The 24,414-nt window shown below is 38.3% G+C and overlaps 2 protein-coding genes across 2 annotated transcripts in view; one reads left to right on the top strand and one right to left on the bottom strand.

The window, feature by feature from the left end:
• WDR64 (WD repeat domain 64) overlaps window positions 1-21,782 on the bottom strand; it is a 93,319-nt gene extending 71,537 nt beyond the window's left edge. Inside the window, exons 1-3 of the mRNA XM_066253486.1 lie at window positions 21,638-21,782; window positions 8,870-9,000; window positions 343-445 (exon numbers count right to left, since the gene is read on the bottom strand). Of these exons, the coding sequence (XP_066109583.1) occupies window positions 343-445; window positions 8,870-9,000; window positions 21,638-21,782 (379 nt within the window). The remainder of the gene's footprint in view (window positions 1-342; window positions 446-8,869; window positions 9,001-21,637) is intronic.
• Window positions 21,783-22,486: 704 nt separating this feature from the next.
• OPN3 (opsin 3) overlaps window positions 22,487-24,414 on the top strand; it is a 49,943-nt gene continuing 48,015 nt past the window's right edge. The window contains 2 exon segments of the mRNA XM_066252715.1: window positions 22,487-22,515; window positions 23,942-24,042. Coding sequence (XP_066108812.1) covers window positions 22,487-22,515; window positions 23,942-24,042 — 130 coding nt within the window.

Genomic DNA, 24,414 nt, shown 5'->3' with positions numbered 1-24,414 from the left:
AAAATTTTAATTTTAAGGATATTGTAAAAAAAATGTGATTCCATTTGGTACCAGAACATGCATTATTAAGGTGCCATTGTAGAGAACTTGAACTTTAGATCTGCAACCTCACAGTAAAATGTGGTCCCCCCACCCTACATTCTGTATTTTGTGTTCTTAGAGCAATGACAATATTTCAAACCTGTCTGCAGTACAGTTTCTTCTGCTTTGCATATGAAGCTATCTCTTAGAAAGTATATAAAATGAAAAGTGCTTCTATGGAAATGTTGTATTCCTAAAAAGTATTTTTGAGAAAATATTAAAACCAATATTCATTTGAAAGGGAAATTGACAATATATCACCTGAAATTACAATTCGCTGTTTTCTAGAAATGAAGAAAACCAAATTTTCTTCCTCCATCTGAGCAGTAAGAGAATCTTCTTCAGTGGAGTAATATCCAAAGATCTAAAATCCCAAGCAACACATAAATTGGGTGTCGTTTAAATTTAAAGTCTTGAATTAATGGTCAAAACCTTGCTTTATAAATGCCAGGGTGTCCTCATTTGAAGAGAAGGCAGTTTGTTTTATTTTAGATACTATTTATTTTAGAGAGAGGAGAGAGAAAGAGAAGTGGGAGTGGTGATTGGGAAGCATCAATTTATAGTAGTTGCTTCTCGTACGTGTTTTGACTGGGTAAGCCTGGAGTTTTGAACCTGCGATGCTTTATCTACTGTGCTGCCACAGATCAGGCAAGAGAAGGCAGTTTAATACATTCAACAAACCGAAGCTGATGGTGCTTGATTTTGAGCAGACACAGATTTTTCTTTCTGATGGATGGACCATGCTGGTGTTTTTGCTCAGACTGATAGCTCTATTAGGAGCTGGTACTTGGTTGGAAATTCAATCAGCCCTTATAAAACAGGGTCCCAGCTTAGATCATTGACACAATTTGGCCACTCTCAAGTGACTCCTCTTACCCATTTTTCCCTAAGTCTTTCTGGCCGTATTAGTTTGTCTCCCCTAACTTGTTAAATGACATATGTTACTGCGTTTTCTAATATTGGATCATCCTTACTTTTCTGAGTAAATACTACTTAGAAATGACTTTGTAATGCACTGCTGGGTTCAACTTGTTAAAATTTTATTTGGAACATCAGCATTTGTATTCATGAGTCATACTTGGCAGAGAATTCCTTGACATTTTGTCTTCATTCATTTCAGTGTTATTTAGCCTCTTAAAATGAATTGGAGAGCTTTTCAGCTTTCCTAAGTTGTAAAAATTTTAAAGTCTTAATAGAAGCTCTTTTTGTTTGTAATTGTATATATTATAAAATTATTTTTATTTGGTTGGTTTTAGAGATTTGGGCTATCTTTTATTATTGGTTTCTAGCTTTATTATATTGGAATTTATTGAAATGTTTCTTTTAGCTTTACACATGGTCAATTTTGTGTAGTTGTTTTTGCTCCCTTCATGTAGTTGAGATATATTTGTTATATATCTTGGATTCAAACTTCTATTTATACTTATCTACCTGCTTATTAAATTTTATATTAAAATATCTTAAATCCTTGCTTTTTCTTTTGTCTACTATACTATTGATTTTTGAGAGAGTCAGATAATTTTTTTAATCTTATTTTTATTAATTTTAATACAGTGACATTGATAAATCAGGGTACATATGTTCCGAGAAAACATCTCCAGATTATTTTGACCTTTGATTATGCTGCATACCCCTCACTCAAAGTCAATCGTCCTCCGTCATCTTCTATCTGGTTTACTTTGTGCCCCTCCCCTCCCCCCACCCCTCCCTCTCATTCCTTGCCCCCTACCCACCCCTGCACCCCATTTCCTATTACCATCACATTCTTGTCCATGTCTCTGAGTATCATTTTTATGTCCCATCTATGCATGAGTTCATATAGTTCTTAGTTTTTTCTGATTTACTTATTTCACTTCATATAATGTTATCAAGGTCCATCCATGTTATTGTAAATGATCCGATGTCATCATTTCTTATGGCTGAGTAGTATTCCATAGTATATATGTACCAAAGGTTTTTAATCCACTCATCCTCTGACGGACACTGGGGGTGTTTCCAGACCTTCGCTATTGTGAACAATGCTGCTATAAACATGGGGGTGCATTTCTCCTTCTGGAACCATTCTATGGTGTCCTTAGGGTATATTCCTAAAAGTGGGATGGCTGGGTCAAAAGGCAGTTTGATTTTTAATTTCTTGAGGAATCTCCATACTGTTTTCCACAGAGGCTGCACCAATCTGCATTCCCACCAGCAGTGCAGGAGGGTTCCCTTTTCTCCACATCCTTGCCAGCACTTATTCTGTGTTGTTTTGTTGATGAGCACCATTCTGACTGGTGTGAGGTGATATCTCATTGTGGTTTTAATTTGCATTTCTCTAATGATTAGTGATGTTGAGCATTTTTTCATATGTCTATTGGCCATCTGTATATCCTCTTTGGAAAAGTGTCTATTCATTTCTTTTGCCTATTTTTTTGATTGGATTGTTTGTCTTTCTGGTGTTGAGATTTACAAGTTCTTTATAAATTTTGATTATTAACCCCTTATCAGATGTACTGTCAAATATGTCTCCTATGGTGTAATTTGTCTTTTTATTCTGTTCTTATTGTCTTTGGCTGTGCAAAAGCTTTTTAGTTTGATATAGCCCCATTTGTTTATCCCGTCTTTTATTTCCCTTGCCCGTGGAGATAAAATAGCAAATATATCACTGTGAGAGATATCGAAGAGCTTACTGCCTATGTTTTCTTCTAAGATGCTTATGGTTTCATGCCATTTAAGTCTTTTATCCATTTTGAGTTTATTTTTGTGAATGGTGTAAGTTGGTAGTCTAGTTTTATTTTTTTGCAGGTTGCTCTCCAATTTTCCCAACACCATTTGTTGAAGAGGCTGTCTTTACTCCATTGTATTTCCTTACCTCCTTTGTCAAATATCAGTTGTCCATAGAGCTGTGGGTTTATTTCTGGGTTCTATGTTCTGTTCCATTGATCTATGTGCCTGTTCTTATGCCACTAACAGGCTGTTTTGAGTACAATGGCCTTGTAGTATACCTTGATATCAGGAAGTGTGATACCTCCCTCTTTATTCTTCTTTTTAAGATTGCTGAGGCTATTCGTGTTCTCTTTTGGTTCCATATAAATTTTTGGAATATATGATCTATATCTTTAAAGTATGTCATTGGTATTTTAATTGGTATTGCATTGAATTTATAAATTGCTTTGGGTAATATAGACATTTTAATGATGTTTATTCTTCCAAACCATGAGCATGGTATATGCTTCCACTTGTTTGTATCTTCCTTGAGTTCTTTTATCAATGTTTTATAATTTTCTGAGTACAAGTCTTTAGTCTCCTTGGTTAAATGTACTCCTAGGTACTTTATTTTTTTGGTTGTAATAGTTAAGGGGATTGTTTCCTTAATTTCTCTTTCTGACTGTTCATTGTTGGTGTATAAAAATGCCTCTGATTTCTGAGTATTCATTTTATATCCTGCCACCTTGCTGAATTCATTTATCAGGTCCAGTAGTTTTTTGACTGAGACTTTAGGATTTTCTATATACAATATCATATCATCTGCAAATAATGATAGTTTTACTTCTTCTTTTCCAACTTGAATGCCTTTTATTTCTTCTTGTCTGATTGCTGTGGCTAGGACTTCCAGGACTATGTTGAATAAGAGTGGTGAAAGGGGGCACCCCTGCCTTGATCCTGATCTTAAGGGGATTGCTTTTAATTTTTGCCCAATGAGTATGATGTTGGCTGTGGGTTTGTCATAGATGGCTTTTATCATGTTGAGGTATGTTCCTTGTATTCCCACTTTGCTGAGAGTTTTGATCATGAATGGGTGCTGGATTTTATCAAATGCTTTTTCTGCATCTATTGAAATTATCATGTGGTTTTTCCTTCCTTTTATTTATGTGATGAATCACACTGATAGATTTGCGAATATTGTACCAGCCTTGCCTCCCCAGAATAAATCCCACTTGATCATGGTGTATGATTTTTTCCATATAGTGTTGGATTCGTTTTACTAATATTTTGTTGAGGATTTTAGCATCTATATTCATTAGGAATATTGGCCTATAATTTTCACTCTTTGTGTTGTCTTTGCCTGGTTTTGGAATCAGAATTATGCTCACCTCATAAAACGAGTTTGGAAGTCTTCCTTCCTCTTGAATTTTTTGAAATAGCTTGAGAAAGATAGGAGTTAGTTCCTTGAATAGTTGGTAGAATTCAGTTGTGAAGCCATCAGGCCCCAGACTTTTCTTTGTTGGGAGTTTTTTGATAACTGTTTTGATCTCATTTGGTGTAATCAGTCTGTTTAGGTTTTCTGATTCCTCCAGATTGATTTTTGGAAGATTGTATGTTTCAAGGAATTTGTCCATTTCATCTAGGTTGTCTAGTTTTTTGGCATACAGTTCTTCATAGTATTTTCTTACAATATTTTGTATTTCTGTTGTGTCATTTGTTATTTCTCCACTCTCATTTCTAATTTCATTTATTTGAGTCCTCTCTCTCTTTTTCTTGGTGAGTCTAGTTAAAGGTTCATCAACCTTGTTTACCTTTTCAAAAAACCAGCTCCTAGTTTCATTGATCCTCTGTATTGTTTCTTTAGTCTCTGTGTCATTTATTTTGCTCTGATCTTTATTATTTCCTTCCTTCTACTACATTTAGGCTTTACTTGCTGCTCTTTTTTAGTTCTTTTAGATACAGGGTTATGTTGTTTATTTGAGCTTTTTCGAGCTTCTTAAAGTGTGCCTGTAGTGCTATGAACTTCCCTCTCAGTACTGCTTTTGCTGTGTCCCATAAATTTTGAGTTATTGTATGCTCATTATCATTTGTTTCTAGAAATTTTTTTATTTCTTCTTTGATCTCATTCTTAATCCATTTGTTATTTAACAACCTGCTATTTAGTTTCCATGTGTTTGAGAATTTTTGACTTTTTCTGTTGTGGTTGATATCTAGTTTCATGCCACTGTGATCAGAGAAAGTGTCTGATATGATTTCAATTTTCTTAAATTTGTTGAGACCACTTTTGTGCCCTAACATGTGGTCTATCCTAGAGAATGTACCATGAGCGCTTGAAAGGACTGTATATTCTGCTGCTTTAGAGTGAAAGGTTCTGTAGATATCTATTAAATCAAGTTGATCTAGTGTGTCCTTTAAGTCTGCTGTTTCTTTGTTAATTTTCTTTCTTGAGGATCTATCTAGTGATGTTAGTGGGGTATTAAAATCCCCTACTATTACAGTGTTGCTGTTGATCTTGCTCTGTATATCCATCAAAGTCTGCTTTATATATTTAGGTGCTCCTATATTAGGTGCATAAATATTTATAATAGTTATATCTTCCTGTTGGATTGCTCCCTTTATCATTATGTAGTGGCCTTCTTTATCTCTTACTATATTCTTTGTTTTAAAGTCCATTTTGTCTGATATAAGTATTGCTACCCCAGCTTTTTTTTCATTTCCATTTGCATGAAATGTTTTTTTTTCCATTCTTTTACCTTCAACCTATGTGCATCTTTTGTTTTAAGGTGTGTGTCTTGTAGACAGCATATGTATGGGTCCTATTTTCTTATCCATGCAGCTACCTTATATCTTTTGATTGGATCATTTAAACCATTTACATTTAAGGTTATTATTGACATGTAGTTGTTTATTGCCATTTTATTCTTTAAAGCTGTATTCCTCTTTTGCTATATTCTTTTCCCACTTTGATCTGTTTACACCATGCCCCTTAACATTTCTTGCAGCATTGGTTTGGTTGTAATGAATTCCTTGAGAGGTTTTTTTTTTGTTTGTTTTTTTGTCTGGGAAACTTTTTATTTCTCCTTTAATTTTAAATGATAGCCTTGCTGGATAAATTACTCTTGGTTGTAGGTTCTTGTTCTGCATTACTTTTAATATTTCTTGCCATTCCCTTCTGGCTTCAAGTGTTTCTGTTGAGAAGTCTGATGTCATCCTTATGGGGGCTCCTTTGTAGGTGATAGCCTTTTTTCTATCTCACAGCTTTTAATATTTTCTCTTTATCACTTAGCTTTGGTATTTTAATTATGATGTGTCTTGGTGTAGGTTTTTTGGGGTTTCTTTTTGTGAGAGTTTCTCCTGCATTAATTTAGGGAAGTTTTCAGCTATGATATGATTGAATAAAGCCTCTATCCCTTGTTCTTTCTCTTCTTCTTCAGGAACCCTTATGATGCAGATATTATTTCTCTTCATGTTGTCACAGAGCTCTCTAAGAGTTTCCTCAGACTTTTTGAGTCTCTTATCTTTTTTCTTCTCTGCTTTCATGCCTTCATTCCAGTTGTCCTCCAACACGCTGATTCAATCCTCAGCTCTATCCATCCTGTTTTTAATTCCTTCCATTTGTGGTCTTCATTTCTGATATTGTATTTGTCATCTCCGACTGATTCTTTTTTAATATTTCAATATCCTTTTTTATACTTGCTATTTTTTTATTTAGGTGTTTGTGATGACCATCCATTGTTGTTCTAAGATCCCTAAGCATTCTTACAATCATTATTTTAAACTCCGCATCCAGAAGTTTGATTATTTCCATACCACTCAGTTCATCTCCTGAAGGTCTCTCTTGTGGTTTCATTTGCATTGCACTTCTTTGTCTTCTCATTGTGCCTGGGTGTCTGGGTGTTTTCTTTATAGAGCTGGTTGAGTCTAGGCTTGGTGTTGTCTGCCTCCAATTTTTACTTGTGTTGTTTCTAGGTCTTCTTGGGTTGGCATCAGCTATTATTTGTAACCCACTTTAGGATTTGGGCTGCTTTGAAGTCTTGATTTGTTTGTTTTCTTTTTTTTATATATACATTTTTAAATTTATTCATTTTAGAGAGGAGAGAAGGGGGGGAGAGAGAGAGAGAGAGAGAAGGGGGAGGAGCAGGAAGCATCAACTCCCATATGTGCCTTGACCAGGCAAGCCAGGGTTTTGAACCGGCAACCTCAGTGTTTCCAGGTTGATGCTTTATCCACTGCGCCACCACAGGTCAGGCGATTTGTTTGTTTTCTTAACAGGTGATTGTCTTGTTTGCTGATCTCAGCAGGGGGCTTATTTGAAACTGTATCCAGGAATGCGGTGGGTGTGATCTGAGGCTCTGAAGTCCTCTTCTGCCAGTTAATCTCTCTGGGGGCGGGTTGCTTTCTCAGCTTCAGTAGGGGGAGGTGTATCTCAGATCTCAATGGAGACCTGAGTTACTGCCCCTCCTCCCCACTTCTTGTTTTCAGCTGTGTCTTGTTGCGCTGATTGGAGCTGGAGAGATGTCTGTATCTCTGTGACCTGGAAGTACTTTTGTATTTTGCTTTGTGGAAAGATCCGCCCCTCCCCCAGTTATAGCCGCCTCCAGCACTGAATGAGTCAGCTTTTTATGTCATCACCTATATTCCTCTCCCCCTCACCATCCATCTCTCTCTCTCTCCTTTCTTTTTGGAAGACAATTGGGCCCTTTCAACACACCTTGTTCCCTGGTCACCAGGCAAGTGGCTGTGAGCAGTATTTACTGCTCTTTTCCTTGGAGTGAGAGCCCAGCCTCACCCCCCCACCCCTGTTGCTGCACGCAGGGGAGATTCAGGTGCTCCCTACCAGGTTTGTTGTGGCTTCTTCTTTGCTCCTTGGTTTTTGAAATCTGTTCTTGTAATCCAGATTTGGTTTTTCACACTGATTGTTCATAAATTAGTTTATAATCCAGTTTGGTGGTGTGAGCTGGGAGTCTGTGCATCTGCCTACTCCACTGCCATCTTCAGGTCTCTCGAGAGTCAGATAATTTTTAAAACCACTTTAATTACTATGTATGCATATGTGCAATATTTTAAATTGTAAGTTACCACAAAACCATTTAAAATAATAATCTGGTCTATAGAGTGTTTTCTTCTGTGAGTTTAAATAAGGATTAGAGGCATTTTTCTCTTCATTTTCATAGTCCACTTGACAACCAAACTTATTTCTATGTGTTCTTCAAAAACACTAGAACAATAACTAAATTGTCAATACTGTGCCAGTCAGAAAATGACTCAGGAAATGGAAGAAGTGGTCCACTGTCACCCTTTGCTTCTCCTATATTGATAACTTGGATACACTGTATAAATTGACATTAGTGAAAAGGGATATTTCATTTAGAATGTAAAGAAGGCCATTAGAATCTTAGTTGTTGTTAATAACATGTATAGTTCTTCCAAATGGCAAATTTGTCTAGAAGTATTTAAGAGTTTTTTATTTATTAATTTAAAGTGGTTTTTTTTGTTTGTTTGTTTGGTTGGTTTTTTGGGTTGTTTTTTTTTTTGCAAGTGAGAAAGAGAGAGAGAAGGAAAGATAGGTATAAACAGACAGGAAGGGAGAGAGATGCAAAGCATTAATTCTTTGTTGCAGCACCTTAGTTGTTCATTGACTGCTTTCTCATATGTGCCTTGACCAGGGGGCTTCACCCGAGCCAGTGACCCCTTACTCAAGCCAGTGACCTTGGGTTCAAGCCAGCAACATTTGGGCTTAAGCCAGTAACTATTAGGTCATGTCTACAATCCTATGCTCAAGCTGGGTACCCCACACTCAAGCCAAATAAACTGGCACTCAAACCAGTGACTCAGGGTTTCAAACCTGGGTCCTCAGCATCCCAGGCTGACACTCTATCCACTGTGTCACAGCCTGGTCAGACAAAAGTTATTTATTAATATTACAGTTAAACATCCATCAATTTTACCCACTTTCAATTATGGGCAGTGGCCACCTCTGGGCAGGTATAGGCATTTAAACATGCCATCACATTGTGTGTTTATACATTTTGATTTAATTATTTTATTCTAAACAAAAAAAATAATAGATGCATTTCAAATTATAAACATGCAAAGTGACTACCTCACACCAGTCTGTAGGTGCATCAGGGTTGTTGCAGAGTTTCCTGTAAAAGCACTTCACATCTTGATTCTTCACTTCTGGACCAAGAAGTTCCTGTACCTCTGCATAAAACTTGTCATAATCAATCACATCTGCATTGCAAAAGAGTCCAAACACATTGTCATAAAATTCCAAGAACTATATTGCATTCTGTAGCTGCCTTTTCTGTTTACTAACCTATTTCATTATTTCAGCCTACAAAAGCCAGATTCTGCTGCATTTTAAAGAGTTTTTTTTTTCTGTTGGAAATATAATTAGGGACCTTGGCTAAAATATTACATACTCAGAAGAAAACGTTTTCCTTTAGTGTTTAGCACCTCCTTTGTAGCTTTTGTTGCCATTTTAAGAGTTTTGTTCAGGAATATAAAGATCTGAAAATGAGTTACTTTGTTCTTATTGTTAAAAGTGTTACCAATCAGAAGTCCTTCCTAGAGTTCACCTTGAGAGCAAAGAGAAATTTTTGATTGGTTCTTTGACACTGTAAACACACAATGGTTCACATTGAGGGGAGATCTTGCCCTCCTTCTGTCACAAGGACAACAGGGGAATTTGACAATATCTGCAGACTTTTTAATTGGTACAAGTAAGGTTGGGGATGCTACTGGAATCTAGGAGTTTTAGGGCAGAGATGCTGCTAAACATCCACAATGCACAGGACAGCCCATAACCACCCTCAAAAACACACACACACACACACACACACACACACCATGGAACTGTCCAGTCCAGATCAAATGTCAGTATCTCCAAGAGTAAGAAACCTTGTTCAAGAATGACACTTGGGCCCTGGCTGGTTGGCTCAGTGGTAGAGAGTCGGCCTGGCATGCAGGAGTCCCGGGTTCGATTCCCAGCCAGGGCACACAGGGGAGGTGCCCACCTGCTTCTCCACCCCTCCCCCTCTCCTTCCTCTCTGTCTCTCTCTTCCCCTCCTGCAGCCGAGGCTCCACTGGAGCGAAGTTTGCCCAGGCGCTGAGGATGGCTCTGTGGCCTCTGCCTCAGGTGCTAGAATGGCTCTGATTGTGGCAGAGTGATGCCCCAGATGGGCAGAGCATCGCCCCCTGGTGGGCATGCCGGGTGGATCCCAGTAGGGCACATGCGAGAGTCTGTCTGACTGCCTCCACATTTCCAACTTAAGAAAAATACAAAAAAAAAAAAAAAAAAGAATGACACTTGGGTTTCTGGTTTTGTTTTTTGTATTTAAGCGAGAGAGAGAGAGGGAAAGACAGACAAGAAGGGAGAGAGATAAGAAGCATCAATTCATAGTTGTGGCACCTTAGTTGTTCATTGTTTGCTTTCTCATATGTGCCCCGACCAGGGAGGTGAGGGAGCTCCAGCCGAGCCATTGACCCCTTGCTCAAGCCAGCGACTTTTGGGTTCAAGCCAGCAACTATGGGGTCATGTTTATGATCCTGAGCTCAAGCTGGCAACCCTGTACTCAAGCTGGTGAGCCCACACTCAAGTGGAATAAGCCTGTGCTCAAGCCAGTGACCTAGGAGTTTCAAAACTGGGTCCTCAGGTGTCCCAGCTTGACACTCTATCCACTATTCCACTGCCTGCTCAAAGGGGTTTCTGGTTTCAAAACTGAGAAGATATTGGTACCATTTACCAAAACAGAGAAAGGGTCACGGTTCTTGTGAAAAATAAACTTTTCATATAGGTCATATGAAGTTTCAGGTTCCTATGGGATACTCAAACAGCTTAGCTGTTTTAAACTCACACCAACTAGTATAAGTCTCATTGTAAATGTCACTGGCTGATTTTTTGCCCTTGAGATGTTTTAATTCTATCAGGACAAGAAGATTTAAGAACTATGTTGAATGAATGAATTCATGCAGTGTACTTGATAACACTTTTGAGGTAGATACTCTTTCATTAAAAACATTCTAAAGAATGTTTTTAACTTCTTGTTTATGAGAGATGGACCCTATATTCCAGTATTGAAAATGCTAGTGTTGGAGGATGATGTCAGAGTAATGGCACAGTAGGAAGCGATACCGATAAATCTACCCCAAAACTCAACAAGATCTTCAACCAGAAACAGAAAAACCTATCCTTGGAGCCTCCAGATGTTTCACAATACACCCAAAGGTATGGTCGAGCAAAAAATTGGCTAAATATAATCAAACCCCGAAGGAAATAGGGAGTAAGAAATGCTCTGTCTTCCTCACTAACCTAAACAGGGCGGCTTTCACTGGGAACTAATAATATAGAAACTGAGGCAGGCAAAGGGGGTGAATAGATCCAGGCTGCGGCACAAACGGCTGAACCAGGCTGTGGCACAGAGATCCAAGCCGAGGAAAAACTGTTCCTGTGGCAACCCGGGCAATACAAGCTAACACTCGCACCAAACCCAGACAAAGAAAGACAAGTGGGGAAGCCATTTTCCCTGATCTCCTGGTCGGTGCATGCAGATAGTGGGTGAGAGATTCCTTCCAAAGCCCCGAGAGTGTGGGCCCATGTTGTCCCACAGAGAGGCAGAGTCAAAGGCCTTTGTGTGGGCCGAAAGCGTAATCTCTGGACAGCCCCAGCACCCTAGGAAAGCTGTGCACGGAGAGGGAACAAGAACGAATTCCAATGCTGGAACTTTTCCGTGCGGGAGGGGGATTCACTCAGAGGATGAGGCGGCTGTGCTGATATCCTGGTCGGCGCACACGAAGAGTTAGCAAGAGATTCCTCCCAGCACCTCAGGAGTGGGCGCCCGTGTTACCCCACAGAGGGGCAGAGTCAGAGGCTTCTGTGTGGGCTGAAAGCGGAATCTCCTGGCCGCCCTAGCACCCTGGGAAAGCTGCGCACGGGGATGGAGCGAGAGCCAATTCCAACGCTGGAACTTTTCCGTGCGGGTGGGGGTTTCACTCAAAAGGTGAGGCGGCCGGCCTGTTTCCTAGTCTGCGCACGCAGATAGTGAGCGAGAGATTCCTCCAAGTGCCTCGGCAGTGCGCGCCCGTGTTATCCCACAGAGGGGCAGAGTCAGGGGCCTTTGTGTGGGCCAAAAAGTGGAATCTCAGGCTGCCCCAGTGCCTTGAAAAAGCCTCGCACGGGGACGAAGCGAGAGCCAATTCCAACACTGAAACTTTTTCGTGTGGGTGGGGGTTTCACTCAGACTGTGAGACGGCTGGTCTGATATCCTGATCTGTGCACACAGATAGTGGGCGAAAGATTCCTCCAAGTGCCTCGGCAGTGTGTGCCTGTGTTACCCCACAGAGTGGTAGAGCCAGAGGTCTTTGAGTGGGCGGAAGCCCCGCCTGATTATGCTAGCAGCTCTGACTGATTGAGCCTTACCCAGAGCCCTGTGCTGAGTGGGAATAGAGTGGGGAGTTGCCAGCTCTTTGAGCCTCTTACTATCCAGGCAGAGGCAGAAGCAACCCCATAGCTGGATTATCAGGCTACTAATTGAGGAAGGAAAGACTAGGAGAGAGGCTCCAGGAACACAGACTCTCTCACTGTCAGAGCCTATAAATGCTAATGAGCCTCAACTGCCGACGAGACTGAAGCCAAATATATGACATCGCCATAGAGACTTATCAACTGCAAACCTCTACCTGAGCATGCCAAAGGGGCAGAACCCGAGGTAGAGAGTCGCCGACCAGGAAGAGGGAGAGAAAAGAAAAAGCAAGAAGATAACCTCTCAAAATATAATACGCACACTTTATAGCCTAACCCACTTTATTATATTTGTTCGTTTCTTTCTCTTATCTTCATTCTTGATATTTTTTATTCCTCTTCCAATTTGGTCATTTAACTCTCTGCTGGTCTTACTCTTTCCTCTCCTTGAATTACACTACCCATAAGTGTTACATCTCCCATTATCTTTTCTTTCCTCTTCCTTTCTCTCTATGAGAGTTGCACTCCAAAATGCTTAACTCTCTCTCTCTCCTCTTTTTTCTTTTTTCTTCTTTTAGTGGTTCCCTCTTTTCTCTCTCTCTCTCTCTCTTTCTTTTCTCCCTCTATATTAGTTTCTTCCTTTCTCCTTTACATCTCCTCTCATTCAAACCTCAATAACGAACAATATCTTATCTGGGACTCAAACTAATGTTTGTGGTATATTGGGGGGTTTTTACTTCACCTTTTTAACACACTTGCAGGGCTCCCATCCCTGGCTCTCCATTTTATCTAGTTCTTGTTCCACAAAATACAATAGTAATTTTTTAATTTGTTCCCCCATATTCCTGTTTCTCTATTGTTCCTCTCATCATAACTCTTAGTCAACCAACACCTAAAAGCAAATCATTTTATTCTTGACACAATTTTTTTCTTATTTGCTTTTTGTGGGTCCATACACCCTTTTTTTTCTGTTTTCTGTTTTCTTTTTGCCCCTTTATTACCTCTCCCCAATAAGGCCCTCCATTACAGGCACTGTTTGTTCTATTTAGTACAATATAATTCACAGTTCAACACAAGATTTTCTCAAGAAAGAAGGGAGAGGAGAGGAGAGAAAAAAAAAGGAAGGGGGATTAATTTCCTTTTTTTTCTAAATTTTTATTTTATTTTTCTTTATTTCATTATTAATTTTAAAAAAAAACAATAACTCTTTTTGATTTTTGATTTTTTTAACTTTTTATTATTTATTAAATCTCATTAATACTATCAACAAAACCATCCTCAGATGCCATTAAGGAAGAGAAAATCGAATATCATGCATACAAAAGAAAGAGAGGTAACAGAGCTAGATGAGGAAAAATCTATGGAGAAAAAATTTAATATATTGGAAACCTCGGAGCTAAATGACAGAGAGTTCAAGATAGAAATCCTAAAAATACTCTGAGACATACAAGAAAACACAGAAAGGCAATATAGGGAGCTCAGAAAACAACTCAATGAACACAAAGAATATATTTCCAAGGAAATTGAAACTATAAAAACAAATCAAACAGAGATGAAAAATTCAATTCACGAGCTGAAAAACAAGGTAACAAGCTTAGCTAATAGAACAGGCCAGATAGAAGAGAGGATTAGTGAAATCAAAGACAAGCAACTTGAGGCACAACAGAGAGAAGAAGAAAGAGACTCAAAAATTTTAAAAAATGAGATAGCCTTACAAGAATTATCTGACTCCATCAAAAAGAATAACATAAGAATAATAGGTATATCAGAGGGAGAAGAGAGAAAAAATGGAATGGAGAACTTACTCAAACAAATAATAGATGAGAACTTCCCAAGCCTGTGGAAAGAACTAAAGCCTCAAATTCAAGAAGAAAACAAAACTCCAAGTTTTCTTAACCCCAACAAACCTACTCCAAGGCATATCATAATGAAATTGGCACAAACCAACAGCAAAGAAAAAATTCTCAAGGCAGCCAGGGAAAAGAAGAATACAACATATAAAGGAAGGCCCATTAGATTATCATCAGATTTCTCAGCAGAAACTCTACAAGCTAGAAGAGAGTGGACCCCAATATTTAAAGTACTGAAAGAGAGGAACTTTCAGCCATGAATACTATACCCATCAAAGCTATCCTTCAAATATGAAGGAGAAATAAAAACATTCACAGATACAGAAAAGATGAGGGAATTTATCATCAGAAAACCTCCACTCCAGGAATTACTAAAGGGGGTCCTCAAATCAGATACAAAGAACAAAAAAAAAAAAACAAAGCCACAAGTAAAAGCTCCAAGACGAACAAAATAAAACCAAATTTAAACTGTGACAACAACAAAAATAAAGGGGGGGAGAGGATGGAGATTAACAGTAGCAAAGGATGATGGAGTGCAAAAGTACTCACAAAATAGTGCACTACAATGAACAGGGTAGGAACCCTTTTCATTACTTAAAGGTAACCACCGTTGAAAAAACCACCACAGAAGCACATAAGATAAAAAAGATAGCAACAGAAGAAAAATGTATGGAATACAACCAAATAAAAACAAAAGATAGAAAGATGAAAGAGAAGGATCAAACAAGACACAATACTAACAGAAAGAAATCTATAAAATGGCAATAGGGAACTCACAAGTGTCAATAGTTACACTAAACGTAAATGGATTAAACTCACCAATAAAAAGGCACAGAGTAGCAGAATGGATCAAAAAAGAAAATCCAACTGTATGCTGCCTACAGGAAACTCATCTAAGTAACAAAGATAAAAACAAATTCAAAGTGAAAGGCTGGAAAACAATACTCCAAGCAAATAACATCCAAAAAAAAGCTCGCGTAGAAATACTCATATCTGATAATGCTGACTATAAGACAGCAAAAGTACTCAGAGACAAAAATGGCCATTTCATAATGGCTAAGGGGACACTGAATCAAGAAGACATAACAATTCTTAATATATATGTACCAAACCAAGGAGCACCAAAATATATAAGACAGATACTTATTGACCTTAAAACAAAAACTGACAAAAATACAATCATACTTGGAGACCTCAATACACCGCTGACGGCTCTAGATCGGTCATCCAAACAGAAAATCAACAAAGATATAGTGGCCTTAAACAAAACACTAGAGCACCTGGATATGATACACATCTACAGGACATTTCATCCCAAAGTGACTGAGTATACATTTTTCTCCAATGTACATGGATCATTCTCAAGAATTGACCATATGTTGGGCCACAAAAACAACATCAGCAAATTCAAAAAAATCAAAGTTGTACCAAGCATATTTTCTGATCATAAAGCCCTGAAACTAGAATTCAACTGCAAAAAAGAGGGAAAAAATCCCACAAAAATGTGGAAACTAAACAACATACTTTTAAAGAATGAATGGGTCAAAGAAGAAATAAGTGCAGAGATCAAAAGATATATACAGACTAATGAAAATGACAATATGACATATCAGAATCTATGTGATGCAGCAAAAGCAGTGATAAGAGGGAAGTTCATATCACTTCAGGCATATATGAACAAACAAGAGAGAGCCCAGCTGAACCACTTAACTTCACATCTTAAGGAACTAGAAAAAGAAGAACAAAGACAACCCAAAACCAGCTGAAGAAAGGAAATAATAAAAATCAGAGCAGAAATAAATGAAATAGAGAACAGAAAAACTATAGAAAAAATTAATAGAACAAGGAGCTGGTTCTTTGAAAAGATCAACAAAATTGACAAACCCTTGGCAAGACTTACCAAGGAAAAAAGAAAAGTACTCATATAAATAAAATCCAAAATGAAAGAGGAGAAATCACCACAGACACTGTAGATATACAAAAAATTATTGTAGAATACTATGAAAAACTTTATGCCACTAAATTCAACAACCTAAAAGAAATGGATAAATTCCTAGAACAATATAACCTTCCAAGACTGAGTCAGGAAGAAGCAGAAAGTCTAAACAGGCCTATTAGTAGGAAGAAATAGAAAAAAACATTAAAAACTTCCCCAAAAATAAAAGTCCAGGCCCTGATGGCTATACCAGCGAAGTTTATCAAACATTCAAAGAAGACTTGGTTCCTATTCTACTCAAAGTCTTCCAAAAAATTGAAGAAGAAGCAATACTTCCAAACACATTTTATGAGACCAACATAACTCTCATACCAAAACCAGGCAAGGACTGCACAAAAAAAGAAAACTATAGACCAATATCTCTAATGAATACAGATGCTAAAATACTAAACAAAATACTAGCAAATCAAATACAACAACATATTAAAAAGATAATACATCATGATCAAGTGGAATTCATCCTAGAATCTCAAGGATGGTACAACATACGTAAAACGGTTAACGTAATACACCATATCAACAAAACAAAGAACAAAAACCACATGACCTTATCAATAGACGCAGAAAAGGCTTTTGATAAAATACAACACAATTTCATGCTTAAGACTCTCAAAAAAATGGGTATAGAAGGAAAATATCTCAACATGATAAAGGCCATATATGATAAACCATCAGCTAACATCATATTAAATGGCACAAAACTGAAGGCTTTCCCCCTTAAATCAGGAACAAGACAGGGTTGTCCACTCTCTCCACTCTTATTTAATGTGGTACTAGAGGTTCTAACCAGAGCAATCAGACAAAACAATGAAATAAAAGACATCCATATCGGAAAAGAAGAAGTAAAGGTATCACTTTTTGCAGATTATATGATCCTATACATCGAAAATCCCAAAGAATCCACAAAAAGACTACTAGAAACAATAAGCCAATACAGTAAGGTCGCAGGATACAAAATTAATATACAGAAGTCAATAGCCTTTCTGTATGCCAACAATGAAACATTTGAGAACAAACTCAAAAGAACAATCCCCGTCACGATTGCAAAAAAAAAATAAAATACTTAGGAATAAACATAATAAAGAATGTAAAGGACTTATATAATGAGAACTATAATCCATTGTTAAGGGAAATTGAAAAAGATATAATGAGATGAAAGAATATACCTTGTTCTTGGTTAGAAAGAATAAATATAATCAAGATGACCATATTACCCAAAGCAATATACAAATTTAATGCAATTCCCATCAAAATTCCAATGACATTTTTTAAAGAAATGGAGCAAAAAATCATCAGATTTATATGGAACTATAAAAAACCCCGAATAGCCAAAGCAATCCTAAAGAAAAAGAATGAAGCTGGAGGCATTACAATACCTGACTTCAAACTATATTATAGGGCCACGACAATCAAAACAGCATGGTATTGGCAGAAAAATAGACACTCAGACCAATGGAACAGAATAGAAAACCCAGAAATAAAACCACATATATATATGGTCAAATAATTTTTGATAAAGGGGCCAACAACACACAATGGAGAAAAGAAAGCCTCTTCAATAAATGGTGCTGGGAAAACTGGAAAGCCACATGCAAAAGAATGAAACTGGACTACAGTCTGTCCCCCTGTACTAAAATTAACTCAAAATGGATCAAAGATCTAAACATAAGACCTGAAACAATTAAGTGCATAGAAGAAGACATAGGTACTAAACTCATGGACCTGGGCTTTAAAGAGCATTTTATGAATTTGATTCCAATGGCAAGAAAAGTGAAGGCAAAAATTAATGAATGGGACTACATCAGACTAAGAAGTTTTTGCTCAGCAAGAGAAACTGATAACAAAATAAACAGACAGCCAACTAAATGGGAAATGATATTTTCAAAAAACAGCTCAGATAAGGTCCTAATATCCAAAATATACAAAGTACTCATAAAACTCAACAACAAACAAACAAGCAATCCAATAAAAAAAATGGGAAGAGGACATGAACAGACACTTTTCCCAGGAAGAAATACAAATGGCCAACAGATATATGAAAAGATGCTCATCTTCGTTAGTTATTAGAGAAATGCAAATCAAATCTGCAATGAGATACCACCTCACACCTGTTAGATTAGCTATTATTAACAAAACAGCTAATAACAAATGTTGGAGAGGCTGTGGAGAAAAAGGAACCCTCATACACTGTTGGTGGGAATGTAAAGTAGTACAACCATTATGGAAGAAAGTATTGTGGTTCCTCAAAAAACTGAAAATAGAACTACCTTATGACCCAGCAATCTCTCTACTGGGTATATACCCCATAAACTCAGAAACATTGCTACGTAAAGACACATGCAGCCCCATGTTCATTGCAGTATTGTTCACAGTGGCCAGGACATGGAAACAACCAAAAAGCCCATCAATAGATGACTGGATAAAGAAGATGTGGCACATATACACTATATGGAATACTACTCAGCCATAAGAAATGATGACATCGGATCATTTACAGCAAAATGGTGGGATCTTGATAACATTATGCGAAGTGAAATAAGTAAATCAGAAAAAACCAGGAACTGCATTATTCCATGCGTAGGTGGGACATAAAAGTGAAACTAAGAGACATTGATAAGAGTGTGGTGGTTACGGGGGAGGGGGGAGAGGGAGAAGGAAAGGGGGAGGGGTGGTGGCACAAAGAAAACTAGATAGAAGATGACAGAGGACAATCTGACTTTGGGTGATGGGTATGCAACATAAGTGAATGACAAAATAACCTGGAGTTGTTATCTTTGAATATATGTATCCTGATTTATTGATGTTGCCCCATTAAAAATAAAATTATTAAAAAAAAAAAGAAAATGCTAGTGTTAGCAGACTGATGAAAGTTGAGATCACATTTCTCCCTTCTCAATTTTTCAGGTCAGTCCCTCTGTCATAGATGGTGATTTACCTAGCAGTAATTAGTCTTTATAAAATGTATTCTCTCTATAAAATATATACTGAATACCAGTGTTTTTTATACACTGGTCCATGGACTGGTGTTAGTCTGCCAGAAATTTTGTGCCAGTCCACAAAACAGTTAACCATTACTGCTGTATACTATAGAGTATACTATTGTATAAAATATGTCTATAATATGTATATATTTTATATGTGTGTATATATATATGCTACATATACATATACTATAAAAAGCATATATATACATAAATTATAAAGTGCATTTATAAAGAAACATACGTATACTGTAAAGGAAGGAAATTTTTCAATATGGTTTTGTAATTGTAAGGTTTTAAGTGAAAGCAAGTTTGGCTGTTCATCTAGCCCACATTTTAGTAGTGCAGTGCTTCCTGGACACCAGACTCTGGGCTAGCCTGAGTTACAAAGCCTTCAATGATGGGGGGAAAGGGAAAGCACACCCACATACAGACAGCAATTTCAGCAGGTTCAGTGCAGCAAGTAAATTCCTTGAGATGGCAGTACAGTGAGTACATTGATGGTAAAGATGGCTTTGCTTGGGGAAAGTTTGGAAGCTTTCAAGGAGTTGACATATGATTTAGGTCTCAAAAGTAGAGCAAGAGTTTACTGGTACAAAAAGAGGAGGAAAGACACAATACATGGGGCAATGACACATGCAAAGTCAGAGTCGTTAAGAGTAGGACATGCTTGGAGATTCTGGAAGTTCATGTTAGGGCAAAAGTGCATGAGGGAAGTTCTAGGAACTGAGGCAGTAGGGTAGGTATAGATTTTAGAGATGAGCTAATAAGCCATGGATGTGGCTGTTTAAAATATTTAAAGAAAAAACTCCCAGCAGAAATGCAGAGGAAAGAAATACCTCTTGGCAAGGAAGCTATTATATGAAGAGGCTTTTGTAATAACCCAAATGAGATACCGTGAAATAGCCCAAGGTTTTACCAATATACTTGGCTTATGAGGCCAAGTGGATGGTATCTATGCTCTAAGACTGAGAGAGAACACAGAGAAGCTCAAGAAAAGAGAGGTAAAGAAAGAATGAGACAGAGGAAAAAATAAGACAGTGGTATGATGAGAGACACAGAAGAAAGTTTTTGGAAACAGAGGCTGTTGTTATTGCAGTGAAATGGTCAGTAAGCTGGAAAATGAAAACCATTTATTGAATTTGGCAACTATGTTAGGTGATCAAATACATTGATAAGAGCATTTTTAGCAAACTCATGAGGAGAGCCAGGCTTGAGTAGATTGAAAATTAAGTGGTGATGCTGTGAAAACATTTAGTGGACAAGCAAAGGAAAGAGCTACAATTGTAGATTCAAGGGAAGAGAAAGTAAAGGTCAGGATAGTTGGGTATATTTTTAGTTTGAGAGGACAAAGCCAGTGTAAAAGGAGATTTTGACATTGCAGCAAAGTGATAGCCTTGGAGGGGAGGAGAGGTAGAAACAAAGATCAGGTGGTGCTTTGAGCAGTTTAGGAAGAAAGTGATTTTGAGAAAATTCTTGTCTTTTGGTATTATTTTCTCTTATGACGTTGGGAGCTTGGCTGAGAGGAGCTGATATCCCACAGAGGATTCAGGAAATGTGGTAAAGGTTAGAAAAATCAATTACAGAGAGAGGTAAATAAACTGATTAGGAAAATGAAAGTTTTGTTGAGAATTTTAGAGCTAGCTCAGTCAAGTTCACAGTCATCTCAAGCTGAGTCTTAGCTTCTACACTAAGAAGTTGATTGACTTGGGCAGATGATTTATAAACAAATAAAATTGGGATAATAGCAATAACAATAATATTAAAATTTTCATGAGTGTCAATTCAATTATATTTATTAAAGTGACTTATAAATCGTTAAATACTATTCAAATAGTATTAGTTCAGGCTTGAACACCTGAAGTCAACATTTTCACTCATTTATGACTATACAGGCTGACACACTGAAAGGCTGGCCATGCTGATCCCTTAGCAATTATATGGACCCTGCTCCTTACCTTATAATAGAAGATTTCTTCTGCTGGTCTTGTACTCTGCCACTTAGCCTTACCCTTCTTTGCTTCCTCAATGCCCTGAAGCTGCCCACCACACCACTCTCCTGGAATCCTGACCATGTGATGTACTTTCAGTCCTACATTGGTATCTCTGCAATAGTAGTCCTCGCAGACCACTGTCCACTATATCCCCCTTACGTGGCATGCTCAAAATTATCCCAGCTTAGAGACACAGTGAGAGGCCCAGACAGACAGCCTTTATGGTCTCGTGATACCCATAAGGAAAGAGATGATAGGGTAGCTCACATGTTCCACTGAGTTCCAAATCAACCAGTAAGCCATTAAATGGTAGATCTTGCAGAAGAACCCTTAGATATCATTTAGCTCAATTTCCTAATCTTACATTTGAGACAATTAAGGTTCAGATAAATAAAATAAAAAAAGAAAAAGAAAAAGAAACTTTCTCCAAGACAATTTAGCTATTTTGGCACTGAGTCAGAATGAAGACTCAGGACCCCTAGTAAATGTCTTTGCTATCAGTTATGTTACTTCTCTCTGGTAGTTAAAACATATCCCAGTGCTGATTAACAGACCCAACTGGACTGCCCTGTGATCACTGATCTTACCTTCTTTTTGGACAAACAAACCTGCTCTTTCATCTCTTTTCTGGACAGTAACACGTTCAATCAGTTTTTCAAACTCAGTTAGGGCTATCTTGAAATTCTGTATCTGAAGTGCAATGTTATGATGTTTTTCCTCTTTGGTATCCATTGGGACACAGTAACTTGTATTACTTCCCTACAAAAAAAAGTAATGTAATTTTGCCAACTTGGAAAATCTTGTTATGTTGCCTTCCTGCCGTCTCAGTTGTTGCCCTAGGTCTCATTCCTTTTATCTTAAAATCCGATGGGGTGGGTAGGAATCCGAGTTGCCACTAGGGTGATGGCAGGAAGGTACCTGACTGAGGTATAATGCATGCCACATGGGCAAACACTTCAAGAAAATTCTGACCTCATAATGTTACTAGGGTCCTCCATGTGGCACCCATTGCATCATAATATCTCTGTAACACCCTCCTTTCTTTATCAGGAGGAGGTTGAGGTTATTTTCCCACAAATTATGTATGTGTGCATGTGCATGTGTGTGTGCATGTGTGTGTGGGGGGGTGTACACTACCAGAGAGGAAAGAAGAATGGCTCAAGATCAAGAAAGGAAACTGGGCATCACTTTCTCCCTCCTATATCTACTCTCAAACCTTTTTCCCTCTTCCTCAAGATGCGATGGAGAGTAGTATTCACATTCATTTGTATAGCTGTACTGGATGTAAAAGCATGAACATATAAAGATGAAAATGTATTTCAGCATCTGTCATTTCTATGACAAGTGAAGATCCTTTTAGAGGTTGTAAAGTATAAAAAATGCCTCTCCTTCCTTTTGGCACTGCTCGTCTATTAAAGTAGTAAAGTGAGCTAAGAATGGGGAAGGGCGAGCTCCTGAACGAGAGGTAAATTCTTCACTGAATGAGAAGAGGATCTTTCATGTATCTTTTTTCCTGTCTTCGCAGCCTCCAATGCTTCAATGCCATTTAATCCAATTACTATTGAATCAAGTTTCTCAGTATTCAACACTTTATGGGAAGGAGTGGTTGTCTAATGTTTTATCAATAATTAGTTAAAAGCTTTTGGTTTAGGTAAGATAGATAAAGTCCATCTCTAAAAACATCTGCAAGCCTTTGCATTTAGAAGTGAAGCAGCCTGATCTGTGGTGATGCAGTGGGATAAAGCATATACCTAGAATGCTGAGGTTGCTGGTTTGAAACCCTGGGCTTGCCTGGTCAAGGCACATATGGGAGTTGATGCTTCTGCTCCTCCTCTCAAAAATGAATAAATAAATCTTTAAAAACAAACAAACTTTACAGAAGTGAAGCAGATGTCACCTCCAGGAGAAGCTGGGCACCTCCAGGTCTATCTAGTACTTTCTTTTGGTGGCTACCTGAGTACTGTCAGGAGAGCAAGGTAAGATTTCTATACAGAAAAAAACATCCCCTAACTCCTTTTGTTTCTTCTCTTTTCCCTCTAATGCCTTTAAGTTACTGAGTAGTGACAACTGAAGGACCACTTTTCCTACTGTTCTAATGCATGCATTCTTATTGATATATTGAGCCTTTATCCAGCAAATAGTCATCGAACACCTGTTTCATACTAGGCACTGTTTCAGGCACTGAGGCTACAGCAGTAAACAAAATAGCTTCTCAAGCTCAAAATCTAATAGAAAAGACAAACAAACAGATCATGTATTAGGAGGTGATACATGCTGTGAAGAAAAAGAGTCAAGGTGTGTGTTGGAGGATAAAGGTAAAAAGGTTGGGGAACTTAGAGTATCATTAATAGAAAAACATGTGTACATAAACCAGAGGACAGGAAGGTCACAGGCCAGGTGTGTAAACAGTGGAAGGTGTTCCAGAGAACAGAAAGCATGAAGTCTTGTGATCAAAGTGTGTGAGCCACATCTGGGAAACAGCAGAGAGGCCATGTGACTGTGGTGACCTAGATGGGGAGAGGCAGGAAGGTAGGGTCAGAGGATCTTAGAGGGGTTGTAAAGACTTCAGCTTTTACCCCAAATAAGATGGGACGTTTCTGAGTAGCTATCACTACTATTTATTTCCAGAACTTTGTATCATTCCAAACTGAAGCTCTGGACCCACTGACTACTAACACCCTATTCCTCAGCTGCTGCTCCATGCACCACGGACGAGAGGTGACTGTTCCTTGAAGATTAGATTCTATCTCCATAAAATTTGTATAATAGGGGATCATTGAATCTAGTTGTTCTTTACTGGTCTTTTAAACAGAGGTGGCAGGGGTGAATACCCTCAGGGAGTGCACTTCCTTTGCCCTTCCACAAACACTGTGCTAGTCACCTGTGCACAGGGCAGCCTGCAGGTCTAGCTCAGGACTGGCGCCCTCCTGTGGGGCCTTATTAGGGGCTGCCGGTGCAGAAACCTACGGTGCAGAGACCTACGGCCCTTGCAGTGAGATCACATTCACGTCTATATGTGACTTGTACTATATTTTCATTGCCACTGGTGAAAAGGCAAAGTGAAAAATGCGTGCTGTTCTAATTACAGCACCTATCACTCTATATCTGCTAGATTTAGGCTGAAGTTTTGAGGGCATTGCCTGGGCAGTAACCTCCAGCGTGGGCTGTGGCAGTCCTCATGGTAGGCAGAAAGGACAATGTTGGCAACCTAGGGTCCAGTCTGGGGCTTCCATGACTGTGTCATGAGAATGACTAGCTTCCTGGGAAGGGAAGAAGCATTCCTAGAGTGGAATTCCTTATACAACCCTCTCCTTAGCACGGGATAGGCACAGGAGGCAGTAAAGGTTTATGAATGAATGCATGA

The sequence above is a fragment of the Saccopteryx bilineata genome, chromosome 1 (assembly GCF_036850765.1).
Source record: "Saccopteryx bilineata isolate mSacBil1 chromosome 1, mSacBil1_pri_phased_curated, whole genome shotgun sequence".
Classification (NCBI taxonomy): domain Eukaryota; kingdom Metazoa; phylum Chordata; class Mammalia; order Chiroptera; family Emballonuridae; genus Saccopteryx; species Saccopteryx bilineata.
The sequence above is the reverse complement of the archived record's forward strand: the minus strand, read 5'-3'. Positions and strand labels throughout refer to the sequence as shown.